Raw genomic sequence first — 15,883 nt, forward strand, 5'->3', positions numbered from 1 at the left:
TTTTAGCTTTTTTTCATCACTTAAGGATTTTGATATTGTTTCTTATCTTATTTTCTCTTCTAAAATTTTATTTATTGGGGTGCCTGGGTGGCTCAGTCATTAAGCAGCTGCCTTCGGCTCAGGTCGTGACCCCAGGGTCCTATAATCGAGCCCTGCATCGGGCTCCCTGCTAGGTGTGAAGCCTGCCTCTCCCTCTCCCACTCCCATGCTTGTGTTTCCTCTCTCGCTATCTCTCTCTCTGTGTCAAATAAATAAATAAAATCTTTTTTTATTTATCTTTTTTTATCTTTTTAAATTTATCTAAATAAATAAATAAATATCTAAAAAATTAAATCTTTTTTTAAAAAGATTTTATTTATCTATTTGACAGAAAGAGAGAGATCACAAGTAGGCAGAGAGTCAGGCAGAGAGACGGGGGGAAGCAGGCTCACCGCGGAGCAGAGAGCCTGACGTGGGGCTCCATCCCAGGGCCCGGAGACCATGACCTGAGCCGAAGGCAGAGGCTTAACCCACTGAGCCACCCACATACCCCTATAAATAAATAAAATCTTAAAAAAAAAAAAAAGATTTTACTTATTTATTTGAGAGAGCAAGTGAGCAAAAGAAGAGGAGGATTGGGGGAGGAGGCAGAGGGAGAGGGAAGAGCCGACTCCCCACTGAGGAAGGAGCCCAGTATGGGACTTGATGCCAGGACTCTGGGATCGTAACCTGAGCTAAAGTGTGTAAGTCTCAACCAACTGAGGCACCAGGGCATCCTCTTACCCTATTTTCAGTCTTCACCTATGTTTCTCTTTTTCCTTTCACTCTTTTAACAGGTTTATTACATATCTGTATAAACTGCCTTAAATCTTTGGAACGTGACAGGATAGAAATAAAACTTTACATTGAAAGCAGTGAAAGAGTATTGAAAGATTTTAAACATGGTAGTAACATTAACAGATTTTTACCTAAGAAGAATTATATTGGCAGAGGGCAGATGAGGAAATGAGCAATCTTGAGCTTTCTTGCAAAAAATTCATGCAGGAGCTGATGCTGGTCTGAACTAATGCCTGAGGCAGTTCTGGGTTATATAAAGTCCAGAGTGTGTCTGCAGGAGCAGGTCACTTAAGTATGTAGAAGTGGAAATACATAGAAATAGAGGAAGTCACAAAGGCTGGGGAACTGGTGAGACGTAAGTCAATGATACAACGAGGAGGACAGAGCAAGACATGAGGCATCACCTTAGTGAATGTCAGGGAGGAACAAGGAGGCCAAGTTGTAAGTGAAAGTAAAAAAGAGGCAAGGAATCTGGGAGTTTGCATAAACCCTAAAGGAAATGATTGAAGGAAATAAAAATACTTATCCCATTCTCATAGCCCGGTGGTATCTGAGAATGGAAAAATAAACAATCTTCCCAGTGGGCATTGAAAGGACATTATTCCTGTAGAAAAGATAGGTTTTAATTAAGATCAATTAAGGTCAAGAATTTAGTTAAGAGATACTTACAGTCTTACTAAAGAAAGAGGGTATTCAGCAGAGATAGAGGGTACAGGGATTTATCTACAAGGAATAAAAGTTCCAAAGGACCAGATACCTGGGTTAGTTGTGAAGGCAGCAGAGGTGAAGGAATCCAGGGTAATGCTAACATCACATGGCCAAAGGGCCACATCTGAGGCCACAGGGGCTTGGGAATTAACTGGCCACAAAGTTACAGCTGGAACCCTGGTAGAGAACAATTTCAGAATGAAAACAGTTGTTGGTGTTGAAGCTTAAACATGTTTGCTATTTATGGGTCACTAAGGATATTGTGTGTGGCCTTTATCCAATATCCAAATCAACCAGTGATGTAAAATTGTCTTGGGTCTCAGGACAGCTTATGTCATTGGGTCAGTGTACAAGGCCTGGTGCTCTGTCAGCACCTTGGAGAAGCACAGACAAGTCTGTATCCCCATAGCCCGTCCCTTGGACTTTGTACCTATTCTGTAAAGTCTCTCTCAGGATAGGTGGGTGGTCAGGCCCTTGGCAAAATGTAAAGACGGACAGATGTTCACAGTCTTTTAGTGCACAATAAAATAGAGTGAATGAGGAAGATTCTCCATAAACCCAAGTGTGAAAGCAGCCTGAGTCACGGTTAAGAGGAAGGGAGCTAATATTTATGTGGCCATGTGTACCTGCTGGCCATTATGTGTTTTACACATCACCCCACTAATTCCAGCCCTGAGATTAATAAGTGCCACGTCCGTTTAATAGCTGAGGGGATGGAAACATGGCAAAGTAAAATCAAAATCTAATACATGACTGCACCAGAATTCCAAACTAGATATGCTTTAGCTCCATGGCCCATGTTCTTTCCACTCCTGCATGTTGTTTCTCTGACTTGCAACAACCCATAGTTCCAATTATGTATGAAGCAGCGCAGTCTAATGGCTCAGACCATAGGCTCTAGAGTCTGATGGCCTGGATTAGAATCCCAGCACTGCGTACACAACATACCTTCCGTTTCTCATCTGTGAAATGGGTACAATAGTTCCTATGTCGTATGGTTGTTATGAAGATTAAGTAAACTGATACTTGCAAAGCCCTTACAACTGTGCCTGGTGCATGGTAAGTCTATGTAACTATGTGTTAAATATAAGGTAAAATTTAAACATATATATATATATATATATATATATATATATATATATATGGTAAAATTAAAAGTCATTAGGGGGCGCGCCTGGGTGGCTCAGTGGGTTAAGCCGCTGCCTTCGGCTCAGGTCATGATCTCAGGGTCCTGGGATCGAGTCCCGCATCGGGCTCTCTGCTCAGCAGGGAGCCTGTTTCCTCCTCTCTCTCTCTCTGCCTGCCTCTCTGCCTACTTGTGATCTCTCTCTGTCAAATAAATAAATAAAATCTTTAAAAAAAAAATAAATAAAAGTCATTAGGTTGATGAGGGACAAAAATAATAGAAAATGGATAACACGAAGTATTGCCACTTGAAATGTATTTCTGCTGCTTACAGGATGAACTCAACTTCGGCTGGTCAGATAGAAAACATCTTCCATTTAGTCGCTGGGCTGAAAATAATGAGCAACTTGAAGACTGTGTAATATTAGACACTGATGGATTCTGGAAAACATCTGATTGTGATCATATGCAACCAGGAGCTATTTGTTACTATCCAGGAAGTATGCTAATTTTAAATATTTTAACTCTTCAGTTATTATCAGTCTCATGAATAGTGAGATTTAGGGGGGGTAGTTTTGTAAAATCTGGTTCTGAAATTATAATCATATCCTTTTTTATAACAAAATTTTTCATGAAAATTTGTATTAAAGTAGAATTATTATGTGTTGGGTACTTTGTCATTGATTTATTTTAGACATGTTCTATCTTTATTTTTGTCAGCTTACAATGGTACTTGGTCTTTCAATTTTAAGTCCCTACTTCCCTCATTTTGTATATATTTCATGTTTATATTCTATAGGAAACTTGATTTGTGGGAATTTTTTTTTTTTTTTGGTAATTCTTATCAACAGTTTCTTTTTAAGAGTCACTGTTAAGATTCATTTGTTTGTAAGTAACAGTAACCAGCTCAAGCTAGCTTAAGCCAAAAGGGAAATTTAGATCCCCAAAAATTAGGTTATCGCTGAGCTTCATGAGAGTGGGAATCAGAAACTGGATGGAATCAGGAACCCAGAGATACTGTGTCCCACCTATTCCTTTTGTTTCTCTCTGTGGATTTGTACTCTTCTTTTCATGTATTTTCTGCTTCTCTCTGCCCATGTTGAAACACAGCTGCTCTGTAGCTTTCGATTATAGCTGTAACTGGAAATGAATTGACTATCCCTGCAATCCACTTTCCAAATTCTTAGAGAGAATCTCATGGACTCAATCGAGTAAGGTATACGATCTCTAGCCTAGTCAGAAGAAAGTGGTTAAACAACTGCCAGGGGCCCACATTTGTGCATTTGCAGTAGAAAGAAGATACATCTACTTTCCAGACAAAGGGAGTTGTGAGCTGGGAAAGATTCTGAATGGTCTCTACTGCATATTAAATCTGTTTGATTGGCTTCGAGTAGAGCATATCTATGTTTGCATCTTCTTAAATGTATGGCTTTTTCATAAAATTTTTTTAAAAGCCAGATTTTCTAGATGTCAGATTTTCAACTACTTCTATTTGCTTTCATTTAAAGCTGGACCACAAGGATGGCTCAACATTCACAAATCAATCAATGTGATAGAACAAATTAATATGAGAAGAGAGAAGAACCACATGGTCCTCTCAATTGATGCAGAAAAAACATTTGACAAAATCCAGCATCCGTTCCTGATTAAAACGCTTCAAAGTATAGGGATAGAGGAAACATTCCTAAAGCAATGACTTAGAACAGCACATATTTCATTAAAATGTACCTTTAAAAAATAAAAAAAATAAAAATAAAATGCACCTCTGAAATTAGAGAAGATATTGGTAAAGAGAAACTTAAGATGAATTCCCAAAGTTATAGGTAGGTGCCCGTTATTAATATCGTTGTATCATCTCTGAGGTTGCCCCTTGTATTTGAGGTTTGGTGACACAGAAAGGCAGGAACTACATTTAACCTAACAGCAACTCATGTTTTATATTCTTTCACTCATTTCACAGCAGGAGTAGAAGGAAACTGTGTTAAATAAATTTCTTCCAACGGAAACCCAGTTAAGAGGTCACATTATATTTGATTATAAACAGAACAAGTATCATTAGGCTATTATTTATTGGCTTCTGGAATATTCCCTACAAATCAAGCCTAATTACCATGAACAGGATTTAACATTTATGTCTAAAGTTAGAATTCATACCATTGCCTTTTTTTTTTTTAGATGAGACTGAAAAAGAGGTCAGAACAGTTGAGAGTGTTCAGTGTCCATCTCCTGTTTTATTTACTCCATGGATACCATTTCAGAACTCTTGCTACAATTTCATAATAGCAAAGACTGAATATACTGCAACACCAAGTGAAATTCATTCTAAATGCCAGAAACTCAGTAAGTACTTTATATAGCCATTACATGTATGTTCATTAAAAGTGTGTTATAAGTATTTATAATTAGCACTAGATTGGAAAAATATTCATCTCCTAATTTCTACATTATGAACAAAAAAAGTATAAAAATTTGTGTTTAGTCAAAATGGAGAATGTGGGGCGCCTGGGTGGCTCAGTGGGTTAAGCCGCTGCCTTGGGCTCAGGTCATGATCTCAGGGTCCTGGGATCGAGTCCTGCATCGGGCTCTCTGCTCAGCAGGGAACCTGCTTCCTTCTCTCTCTCTCTGCCTGCCTCTCAGTGTACTTGTAATTTCTCTCTGTCAAATAAATAAATAAAATCTTTAAAAAAAAAAAATGGAGAATGTAAGAGTTACTTCTTTACCCATCCATTAGAGAGCTAGTCTGTCTTTATATGTATAAACAAAATTAGTTCTGCTTAAAAAGCAAGAAGAAATGACTCTAGCAAGCAGAGAACTGGATGTTAAACCAAGCTAGACTGTAGACAAAGTGACAATAGGTGAATTGGGTTGTTGAAAGCTCAGATAGGTAGTCAAAAACAAAGAAACAGCTCTGCTTCAAAGAAATATGTATTTCACACTTTCAACTCTTGGGATTCTTTAGATATTCCCTGTGAGATCCACTGAGGACTTATGACTTCTGAACAGTGGACCTGTGAACTGTGGGAAGCTTCTTTGGATAATACCTAACCATTATTCTTGAAAGTGTGCTGTTTAGAAACTAGTCTTGAGAGGTAGTCTAAGAAAAGGATCCTTACAAAAAGAAAAAGGTTGAGAAATACACCATTGCTTCTGGTTAGACATTGTCATATGTACATCAGCATATCCTTTAAGAAGTACTGTCATAAATGAAATAGTTTAACTTCATGTAACAATGTTTGTGATGCTTTTATCTACCCAGTCTTTTTCTGAGAAACTCCTGCTAATTTCCTGAGGAACACTTTTTGGGAAATATTAAACTCTTTTTAACCCTACTATAAAGACCGATATCTAAGGAAAGTGAAGATCTATCTTATTGATCATCCAAGAGGTTTTGTTTATTATTGTCTTTGGAAGTGTATCATTAATATGGGTAAATTTGTGCCAATTCAAAATAAGCCTTAAACGGGGAAAAGTGAAGTGAATCAATGTTTTAAATTCTCTATTCATCTGCTAGTTTTACACTATTCTCTAAGACCAAATTTAACATCGAAATGTTAGGGACACCTGAGTGGCTCAGTTGGTTAAGCACCTGACTCCTGATTTGGGCTCAGGTTGTGGTTTCAGGGTTGTGAGATCAACTTTGTGAAGGGCTAAGCATGGAGCCTGCTTAAGATTCTCTCTCTGCCTCTTCCTCTGTCCCTCCCTTCCCAGGTGCTATCTCTCTTTAAAAAAAAGAAAAAGAAAAAATCAGTGTCTGAAAACTTCTTAATCTATTCCTTTGAATACAATGAAATCATTTTTTAGTGTATTTATTCATTTGAGATAGAGAGAGCCCTAGCAGGGGGTGGGGCAGAGGGAGAGAATCTTAAGCGGACTCCCCATTGAGCACAGAGCCCTGTGGAGAGCTGGTTCTTATGACCCTGAGATCATGATGTGAGCTGAAACCAAGAGTTGGGTGCTCAACTGATTGACCCACTCAGGAGCCCCAGTACAATGAGATAGTTTAATTTACATGTCTGTCTTATTTTCCAATATTGTTTTTGAGTTTATTTAGCTGGGAAATAAAACTTTCTAAATCTATCAAAATAAAGTGTTCTATATAAGTAATTATTAAAATTATTGACTGTTTTTTATTTAACAGATCCAAAATCACATGTTCTGAGTATTCGAGATGAAAAAGAGAATAACTTTGTTCTTGAGCAACTTCTGCACTACAATAATATGGCTTCATGGGTTGTGTTAAGTATAACTTATGAAAGTAAGTTGTGAATCAGCTGATTTTTCTCTATTTATATTCATACTTCATTATACACTATTTATCAAGCCACAAAATATAGTTCTTCAAGATATGTTTACAGATATACAAAATTATAATTATGTACTTAGCAGAACTTCTTTTCTTTGATACGTTCTTTTTTTTAAGATGTTTATTTATTTATTTGACAGAGAGAGAGACAGCAAGAAAGGAAACACAAACAGGGAGAGTGTGAGAGGGAGAAACAGTCTTCCTGCTGCACAGGGAGCCAGATGTGGGGCTCCATCCCGGGACCCTGGGATCATGACCCAAGCCGAAGACAGACGCTTAATGACTGAGCCATCCAGGCACCCCAGAAGAATATCTATAAATACCAGACAATTTTTAGATCTCAAATCTGCCATTAAAATGCCTTTACCACCAAGGTTAGAGTTAAATGGTGGAAAATAATTTCCTTTCTCCACTATCTCTCCTACCTATTCAAGACTAACTAAAAATGACCACATGCCATAGAAATCTTTAATATTTACCTTGTATCTCTACTATGTATATGGGATAAATGAGAATGGAATTATACTTCCATTAACCTTGCACCTTTGGGTTTACAGCGTTGGCTTGGACTATGAGTTAGAAAAATGAGAAACAGTTTGACAATGAGATAGATTATTTGAAATTGGGACTAAATGCCACTAGTCCAAGGCATAATTGCTACGAAAATTTTTAAAGATTCATTCATTCATTTCTTTTAGAGGGGGAGGAGAGAGAGGGTGCATGCATGCACACACAGTGGCAGTGGAGGGGGAGAAGGAGAGGGAGAGAATCTCCAGGAGACTCCCTGCTAAGCGGGAACCCCACCCAGGGGCTCAACCCCACGACACTGAGATCATGACCTGAGCTGAAATCAAGCGTCAGTCACCAACTAAGCTACCCAGGCACCCTGCTATAAAATTTTTTTAAAACACAGACCCTAATAATATCAGAAATAAGACCAATTTAGAAAAATACTCAATTAGAGATATCCTGAAAATCATAGAAGTTTTGGAATTAGGAAAAAATTCACTCTGAAACATCACACATCAAAAGCATACATTTAGCCAGAAAAGGGTGGTGGGTCTTAATAAGGGGCATAGAGCAATGACAGCCAAAGGTAGAAGCTTAATTACTCAAATATGACCATTTAAAAAATAACCTTCTTGGTGTACTCAGGTGGCTTAGTCAGTTAAGCATCAGCCTTTGGCTCAGGTCATGATCCCAGGGTTGTGGGAAAGAGCCATGCATCATATCTGGCTCCCTGGTAAGTGGAAAGTTGCTTCTCCCTCTGCCTTTCTCCCTGCTTGTGCTCCCTCTCAAATAAATAAAGTCTTTAAAAAAATATATAGCTTTCTCCTTGCTATCTAACCTGACTCTTTTTTAGAGTTGCTGAAGCTTTTCTTAAATATTTATGGCATACAGATGAGTTAACAAAAATTAAGCTATCAGGCAATAGGTAAGACTTAGGTTGCCAATCAAAAATGAGTTCATCATAGTGGGACTTAAGGTCCCAAAACCTTTCTCCAATGACACTTGAATACCCTTAAAACTAAGAAGGGGGGAAAAAAATGGAGAGAAAATAGGTGGAAAGTTTCTAGGCTTTATCTGGAAATGACTGAGGAAACAGTGTTCCTGAAGAGACCAGTGGAGACCACATCCAGGATATAGAAATTTCAATTTTACCTTCTGATATACTGTTAGTTATATTGTCAGAAACAACTGAAAAATATTCTGTATTCTAAAAAACATTTTCAGAATAGACTTCCTTTTAAGCATTATAACTTCTTTTTATAAATTGTATGTGTAACAAAATTTCAACTGAAGTATATAGACATGAATTCACATGATACAGAGAGATGTTTCAGGGCACCTGGGTGGCTCAGTGGGTTAAGCCTCTGCCTTCGGCTCGTGTCATGATCTCAGGGTCCTGGGATCAAGCCCCGCATCAGGCTCTCTGCTCAGCGGGGACTCTGCTTCCCCCTTGCTCTCTGCCTGCCTCTCTGCCTACTTGTGATCTGTCTCTGTCAAACAAATAAATTAAAAAAAAAAAAAAAAAGATGTCTCAAGCAAATAGCAAATTTGGTTTAAATCTAATTCTTACTGGCTTAATTCGTATCCAAAGATTTGTTTATTTCAGTGTACTTAAATAATATTTAATTATAATACCACTGGTACAAAGGATTTTTTTTTTTAAGTTCTGACTTTTCAGAAGTAAGACTATGTACAGAAACTAAGAGAAGCCACTTGTCAACTGAAAGATGCTTCAAGCCAAATGAAAAAGTGGGCCTTTGTATAACAGTTTTAGGAATACACCATCACCCATCATGTTAGCCAGAAAATTGTCAGTTTAACAAGGAGGGCCTGGGAGACATGAGGTGGATATAAAGCAGTGAGCAAGAACCGGATCACGTGTACAGTGTTTCTAGTATGTCTTTGCTGCAGGTGCATGTTTATTTATTTTTTTAAGATTTTATTTATTTGCGCGAGAGAGAATGAGAGAGGGCGAACCCTAGGAGGGGAAGGGTCAGAGGGAGAAGAAGACTCTGTGCTGAGCAGGGAGTCCAGTGCAGGACTTAATCCTGGGACTCCAAGATCATGACCTGAGCCGAAGGCAGTTGGTTAACCAACTGAGCCACCCAGGTGCCCCAAGGCACATGTTTAGGTATACCACCTCAGAAGATGGCCATCAGCGAAAGGTACAAATAACCAGGACAACAATGGGTATGTATACTTTATAGTGACTTCACTCTTGATGCCAACTCATCATTTTAATAGGCCTAGCAACTTATTTTTCAGAAACTTTAATATATTCCCTCACACAATTCAGCCATTTAAGGTATACAATTTATTGACTTTTAATATAGTCACAGAGTTTAGCTATCACTACCCCAGAAAGAAACATCATACCATTAGCACTCCCTCCTGATTCTCTGTCTTTCTCCTAACTCCCAACTACTGATCCACTGATCAACTACTGATCTATTTCCTGTCTCTACAGATTACCTATTCTAGGCATTTCATATAAATGAGATCATACAGTATGTGAATTTTTTTGTGACTGGCTTGTTCTACTTAGCATAATGCCTTATGCATGTAACACTGTAGCAAGTATCTTTTTATGGCTGAATAATATTATATTCTGTGGATATACCATGTTTTCTTTATCCATTCATCAGTTGATAGACATTTAGATTCTTTTCACATTTTTGGTTGTGAATAATGCCACTATGAACATTGACATACAGGTTTCTGTGTGGATGTGTATTTTCATCTATCTTGGGTATATACCTGAGAGAGGAATTGCTGGGTCTTTTTTTTAACATTTTGAAGAACTAACAGATTGTTTTCCTAAACTGCTATGCCATTTTCCATACCTTCCAATTTTTTCCACATCTATGCCAACACTTGTTTTTATCTCCTTTTTTTTATTGTAGCCATCCTGGTAGGTATGAAGTGGTATCTAATTGAGGTTTTTACTTTCCTTCTATTTCATTTCCCTGTTGACTAAAGATATTAAACATAACTTTATGTGCTTATTATCTGCTTGTATATCATCTTTGGAAAAAATTTTATTCTGATCATTTACCCATTTTTTTAATTATTTGTCTTTTTTATTGTTGAGTTATAAACATTCTTTAAACATTCTTTACATATTCTAGATATAAGTCCCTTGTCAAACTATTTGTAAATATTTTCTCCCATCACTTTCTTTATTTTTTTAAATTTTTAAATTTTTTTACTTTCTTTATTTTTTTTCCATAAGCTCTTTACCCAACATGGAACTCAAACTCACTACCCCAAAATAGAGAGTCAAAACCCTACTAACTGAGTCAGCCAAGTGTCCCCCTCTATCACTTTGATAGTAGAATTTGTAACGCAAAACTTTTTTTAAGATTTTATTTAATAAATAGATTTTATTTATTTAGGGGTACCTGGGTGGCTCAGTGGGTTAAGCCGCTGCCTTCAGCTCAGGTCATGATCTCAGGATCCTGGGATCGAGTCCCACATCAGGCTTTCTGCTCAGCAGGGAGCCTGCTTCCTCCTCTCTCCCTCTGCCTGCCTCTCTGCCTACTTGTGATCTCTCTCTGTAAAATAAATAAATAAGATCTTTAAAAAAAAACGATTTTATTTATTTATTTGCAAGAGCAAGTGTTTATGGGTTTATAATTTTCTATATGGTAAAAGGAAAGGTTCTAACATATGTACATATGTAAATACGTTTATATGTATATTTAAGTTTATATAAATCATATATATATATTTGCATGTAGATATCCTGTTGTCCTAGGGACTACTATTTTGTATTGAATTGTCTTGGCACCCTTGTCAAAAATCGGTTGACTGGAGTGCCTGGGTGGCTTAGTGGGTTAAGCCTCTGCCTTTGGCTCAGGTCATGATCTCAGGGTCCTGGGATCGAGCCCTGCATCAGGTTCTCTGCTCAGCAGGGAGCCTGCTTCCCACTCTCTCTCTCTGCCTACTTGTGATCTCTCTCTCTCTGTCAAATAAATAAATAAAGTCTTAAAAAAAAAAAAAAACCAATTGTGCATGTTTTAGGTCCAGAGAAGGGATTTCTATTACTAGTTTTATAATGTATTAATTTTTAAATAAAATAATTATATTCATTTTCACTATAATTAAACATATATAGAGGAGAAATGAAAATTTGACTTTAAAAATAACAAAACATAAAGCTTACTATAGGATGGTGAAATTATAAGCAAATTTTAATTTTTATGTTTATAATTTATACTTTCCAAATTAAAAATAAGCATGATTTACTGTTATAATAAGAAAACAATTTAAAGAATATACATAATCATATAGCTTTATAGAAAGTAAGTAAAGAAGAAAGAAAATCAGCTGAGCTTGAAATATTAAGTATAATTCAAGTCTTCATTTAATCTCTAAACATAGAAAAAAATGTTTCTTCCCTAGATAATTCTCTTCTGTGGTCTGATAAGACCATGCTGTCATACACAAATTGGAGAAGAGGAAGACCAGATATAAAAAATGACAAGTTTTTTGCTGGCTTGAGTACTGATGGCTTCTGGGATATTCAAACCTTCAATGTTATTGAAGAAATACTTCACTATACCCAGAACAGCATTCTTGCTTGTAAAATTGAAATGAGTAAGTATGCTAATGTAGACTTTCCACCAGGGAGAGAGAACTTAAGGCCATCACCTCCACGAGTGGGAATTATGCAACTGTATTTTTTGAGTGCCTCCTCTATTTTCTGTCCTATGAAAGAGGAGGGAAAAGACACAGTCCATGGTGTCATGGTCTTGAAATTAAGGAGTAAAATGTAGTTGGGGAAATAGCATTTAACTCTTTAGCTCTGTTTTGCATAGGTTAGTTTTAGGTTATTTGGTACTGGCTTACGTTTGTTGGAAAGTCAAAAGAGATCAGTGAAAACAGGAATAATAAAAACGAAATGCTTTGAGGACAAGGCAAGACATGGTTGGGTCTTGAAGACTGGATAAGATTTTTATAAATAAGAAAGTGTAAAGTTTTGATATTCTAGCCTAAAAATAAATGTCTCTTAAGTTTGCCTAATTCCTTGCGTAAATCTATTTTTAAATGCATATCAGTTTTAAATTTTTCACAGTTTAGAAAGTGTTATAATGGCCACTATGGTGTAAGGCCTCTGCTAACATCCAGACCTCCCTTCAGAGTGCCACAGAATAACTTTCTGGAGCATCATTTCAGTCAGCAATCTCCAGTGTTTCCCTGCTACCAATTACTTTGAGTACATGTAAGCCTCTAAGACTTCTTAGAAAAACTGTCTATTCTAAAATTCTAGGCTTTCTTCCAGCCCGTTTCTTCCCCCATTCTTGGCTCAATAAGGCTCTCTTTGTGTCAGGCTGATCTCTTAATTGTCCCATGCACAGTATATGCTGATCCTCATTTGCACCTTATGTATGGTTTTTTATGGACAAGAAGTCTTCCACCTTCTTTTTTTTACTTCTTTAACAAAATTTTTATTTTAGAATGATTTTTATATTTATAGAAAACTTACAGAGACAGTACAGAAAATTCCCATATACACTGTAACCAATTTCCCCTATTGATGACATCTTATATTACTATGGTACATTTGTCACAACTAATAAACCAGTATGATAGATTACTATTCACTGAAGTCCATCCATTATTCAGATTGTTTTTATTTTTTACTTAATGTCCCTTTTCTATTCAGGATGCTATCCAGAATACTATATTACATATAGTCATCTTGTCTCCTTAGGTTTCTCTTAGCTGTGAAAATTTATTAGACTTTTCTTAACTTTTGATGACCTTGACAGTTTCCAGGAGCATAGGTCATGTATTTGTGGAACATGCCTCACTTTGGATTGACTGATGTTTTTCTCGTGATTAGACTACAGTTGTGAGTTTGAGATTTAGGGAAAAAAACCACAGAGGTAAAATGTCTTTTTTATCACATCCTAGGAAGGGTATATGCCACGAATAAGACTTACCACTGTTGATTTTAACCTTGATGACCTGGCTCTAGATGATGGTTGTTAGCTTTCTCCACTGCAGAGTTACTCTTTTCCCTATTTCCGTACCATACTGTTCATAAGGAAGTCACTATAATCAGCCCACACTCATAGACTGAAGAGTTATTCATCTTCCTGAGGGGGCATATCTATGTAAATTATTTGGAATTCTACTGTACAAGAGATTTGTCTATTCTCTCCCAGTTTTAAATTTGTTCAGTCAATTGTTTATATCAGTATGGACTCATGGTTATATGTTTTATACTTTGGGTTATAATTCAATGTTCTAGTTGTGGCCGTTGGGAGTTCTTTCACTTGGTCCGTGTGCCTCTTTGAAGTACCCTCATCATTGTGGTTTTGTTACTGTTACGCTATTCTTCATTTGTTTTTAGCTTACCATCTGGTTACCTTACTTCTTTTTAGTCCTAATTTCATCTAACCTAAACTCTGCAAACCAAATTTGCTAAGCAGACTTTCTGACTCTCTTACTTCAGAGGAATCGCTCCTTCTCTACTCAGTCACGCATATCATATAATGGTTAATTGTCTGGCCTGCATTTCAGGTATTGTTGTTTTCTGTCCCCAATTCCTTTGTGAGCTCCTTACATGAAAGACAATGTTTATACGTTTCTCTAATCAGCCAGGCAACTGTAATATTTCAGAACCTATTATATGTGTTGTGGCTATAAGAAAAATAAAGTCTGCATTTTACTTCCCTCATTAATAAGAAATCCAGTTTTATTTAACTTTAGAAATGATTGCATTTCCAGTCTTACCCAAAATACGTATTTTAAATAATTTAAATAATATCACTAATACTTTTAATTTAAATGTTGTAGTTGACTACAAGGAAGAATATAATGCTACTCTGCCACAGTTTATTCCTTATGAAGATGGTATTTATAACGTAATTCAAAAAAGGGTAACATGGTATGAAGCATTAAACATGTGTTCTCAAAGTGGAGGTTATTTGGCAAGTGTTCATGACCAAAATGGCCAGCTCTTTCTGGAAGACATCGTAAAACGTGACGGATTTCCACTATGGGTTGGGCTCTCAAGTCACGATGTAAGTCTTGTCTTATTTTACAGAAATTTTCCAAATGTGTTAGAAGGTTGGAAATTTGAGCATAATATATTAATGCAAAGTAAGACATTGGATTAAGTACTGAGACTCAATTTGCATAGCATAATGCTTTCTTACCTTTTTGCAAATAGAAAATTTTATCTTTTTGCAAATAGAAAATTATATATGTAGAATGCCGTAGGGCAAATGGTGGATTGCAGCTGCCCTAGACACTGCCAGGCCATCCCAAGGACCCAGGAGATGAATATCTCAACATCACTTCTCTCTCACCTAGTTGGGGAAAACCAATAGAAAATCAGGGAAAACAGGAATAGCACAGAATCAGAAAAACCTGAGTTCTAGTACTGGTGATGGGTCTTCCATTTACATGTTCGGGAATTGTGAGCAGGTTACTTAACCTTTGCAAGCTTATTTCTTCTTCATCTGTAAAACTGGGGTGATAATATTTTCCTTAATATAAGATTATAGTGAATATTAACACATAAATTTATATAAGATGCCAAATAAAATTCTTAATATTAGGACTAATAAATGCATGTTTTCTTCTCACTTCCCCCCCTACAAACTGCACTATTTTAGAATAATGTTTTGGTAGTAAACATCTCTTTTGTGCCACTATTTGAATCTTATTAATTAGTATATTCATATATCTATATAATGTCCAGTATTCCACAAATAGGCATCTATTGAGTTTAGAATTGAAAGCCTAATTTAAATAATCTTTAGAACAAAGTGAAGAACATGAAAGAAAGGATGACAAATTAAGATTATAGAATCAGGGGAAAACCAAAAGTAATCTTCCCATGAGTTTCTTGGGAAATATTTTTTTCTTCCAGTCCCTTGCTGCTTGATGGCTTTCATAGTATGAAAAAATGTAGCCAGAGACACAAACCACAGAATTCTAAAACATAAAAAACAATATTCAGAATAATATGGAGGTTAGGATTGTAAATCTGTAATTCTGACAAATGGGAGCCATTTGCATGTCATTTAATTTCAAGTGTTATATAAGCTCATCCTTAAAATAAATAAATCTGGAGACAGAGCATGGTAACTCTGTCTGTAAATTTAAACTTCTATTTAAATTGCACCAGAGTAAATGTCTCAAATCAAAGCATCAAAAGTAAATCCCTGATTTTACAAATAGGTCCAGACCCATAACAGTTACAAGCAAATAATTAACAATCCATTCCAATACTTCTTAAAGCATGTGTGTGTGTGTGTGTGTGTGTGTGTGTGTGTGTGTGTGTATTCTTCTTAATGTTCTTTTTGAACATTCTTTTCTCTGGAATCACGTTATCTCTATTATTCTTTTTTAAAAAAATCAATTCTTCTGCTAAAAAAGTCCTAAGCTTTTTTTTTATCTCTA

At 36.4% G+C, this 15,883-nt stretch overlaps 1 protein-coding gene across 2 annotated transcripts in view; it reads left to right on the forward strand.

The window, feature by feature from the left end:
• LOC131827183 (CD302 antigen) overlaps positions 1-15,883 on the forward strand; it is a 133,214-nt gene that overhangs the window by 68,359 nt on the left and 48,972 nt on the right. For both annotated transcript variants that reach the window (XM_059167247.1, XM_059167249.1), the window contains exons 26-30: positions 2,984-3,149; positions 4,825-4,989; positions 6,788-6,904; positions 11,867-12,061; positions 14,270-14,496. In XM_059167247.1, the coding sequence (XP_059023230.1) occupies positions 2,984-3,149; positions 4,825-4,989; positions 6,788-6,904; positions 11,867-12,061; positions 14,270-14,496 (870 nt within the window). The remainder of the gene's footprint in view (positions 1-2,983; positions 3,150-4,824; positions 4,990-6,787; positions 6,905-11,866; positions 12,062-14,269; positions 14,497-15,883) is intronic.

Source organism: Mustela lutreola, chromosome 3 (assembly GCF_030435805.1).
Source record: "Mustela lutreola isolate mMusLut2 chromosome 3, mMusLut2.pri, whole genome shotgun sequence".
NCBI lineage: Eukaryota > Metazoa > Chordata > Mammalia > Carnivora > Mustelidae > Mustela > Mustela lutreola.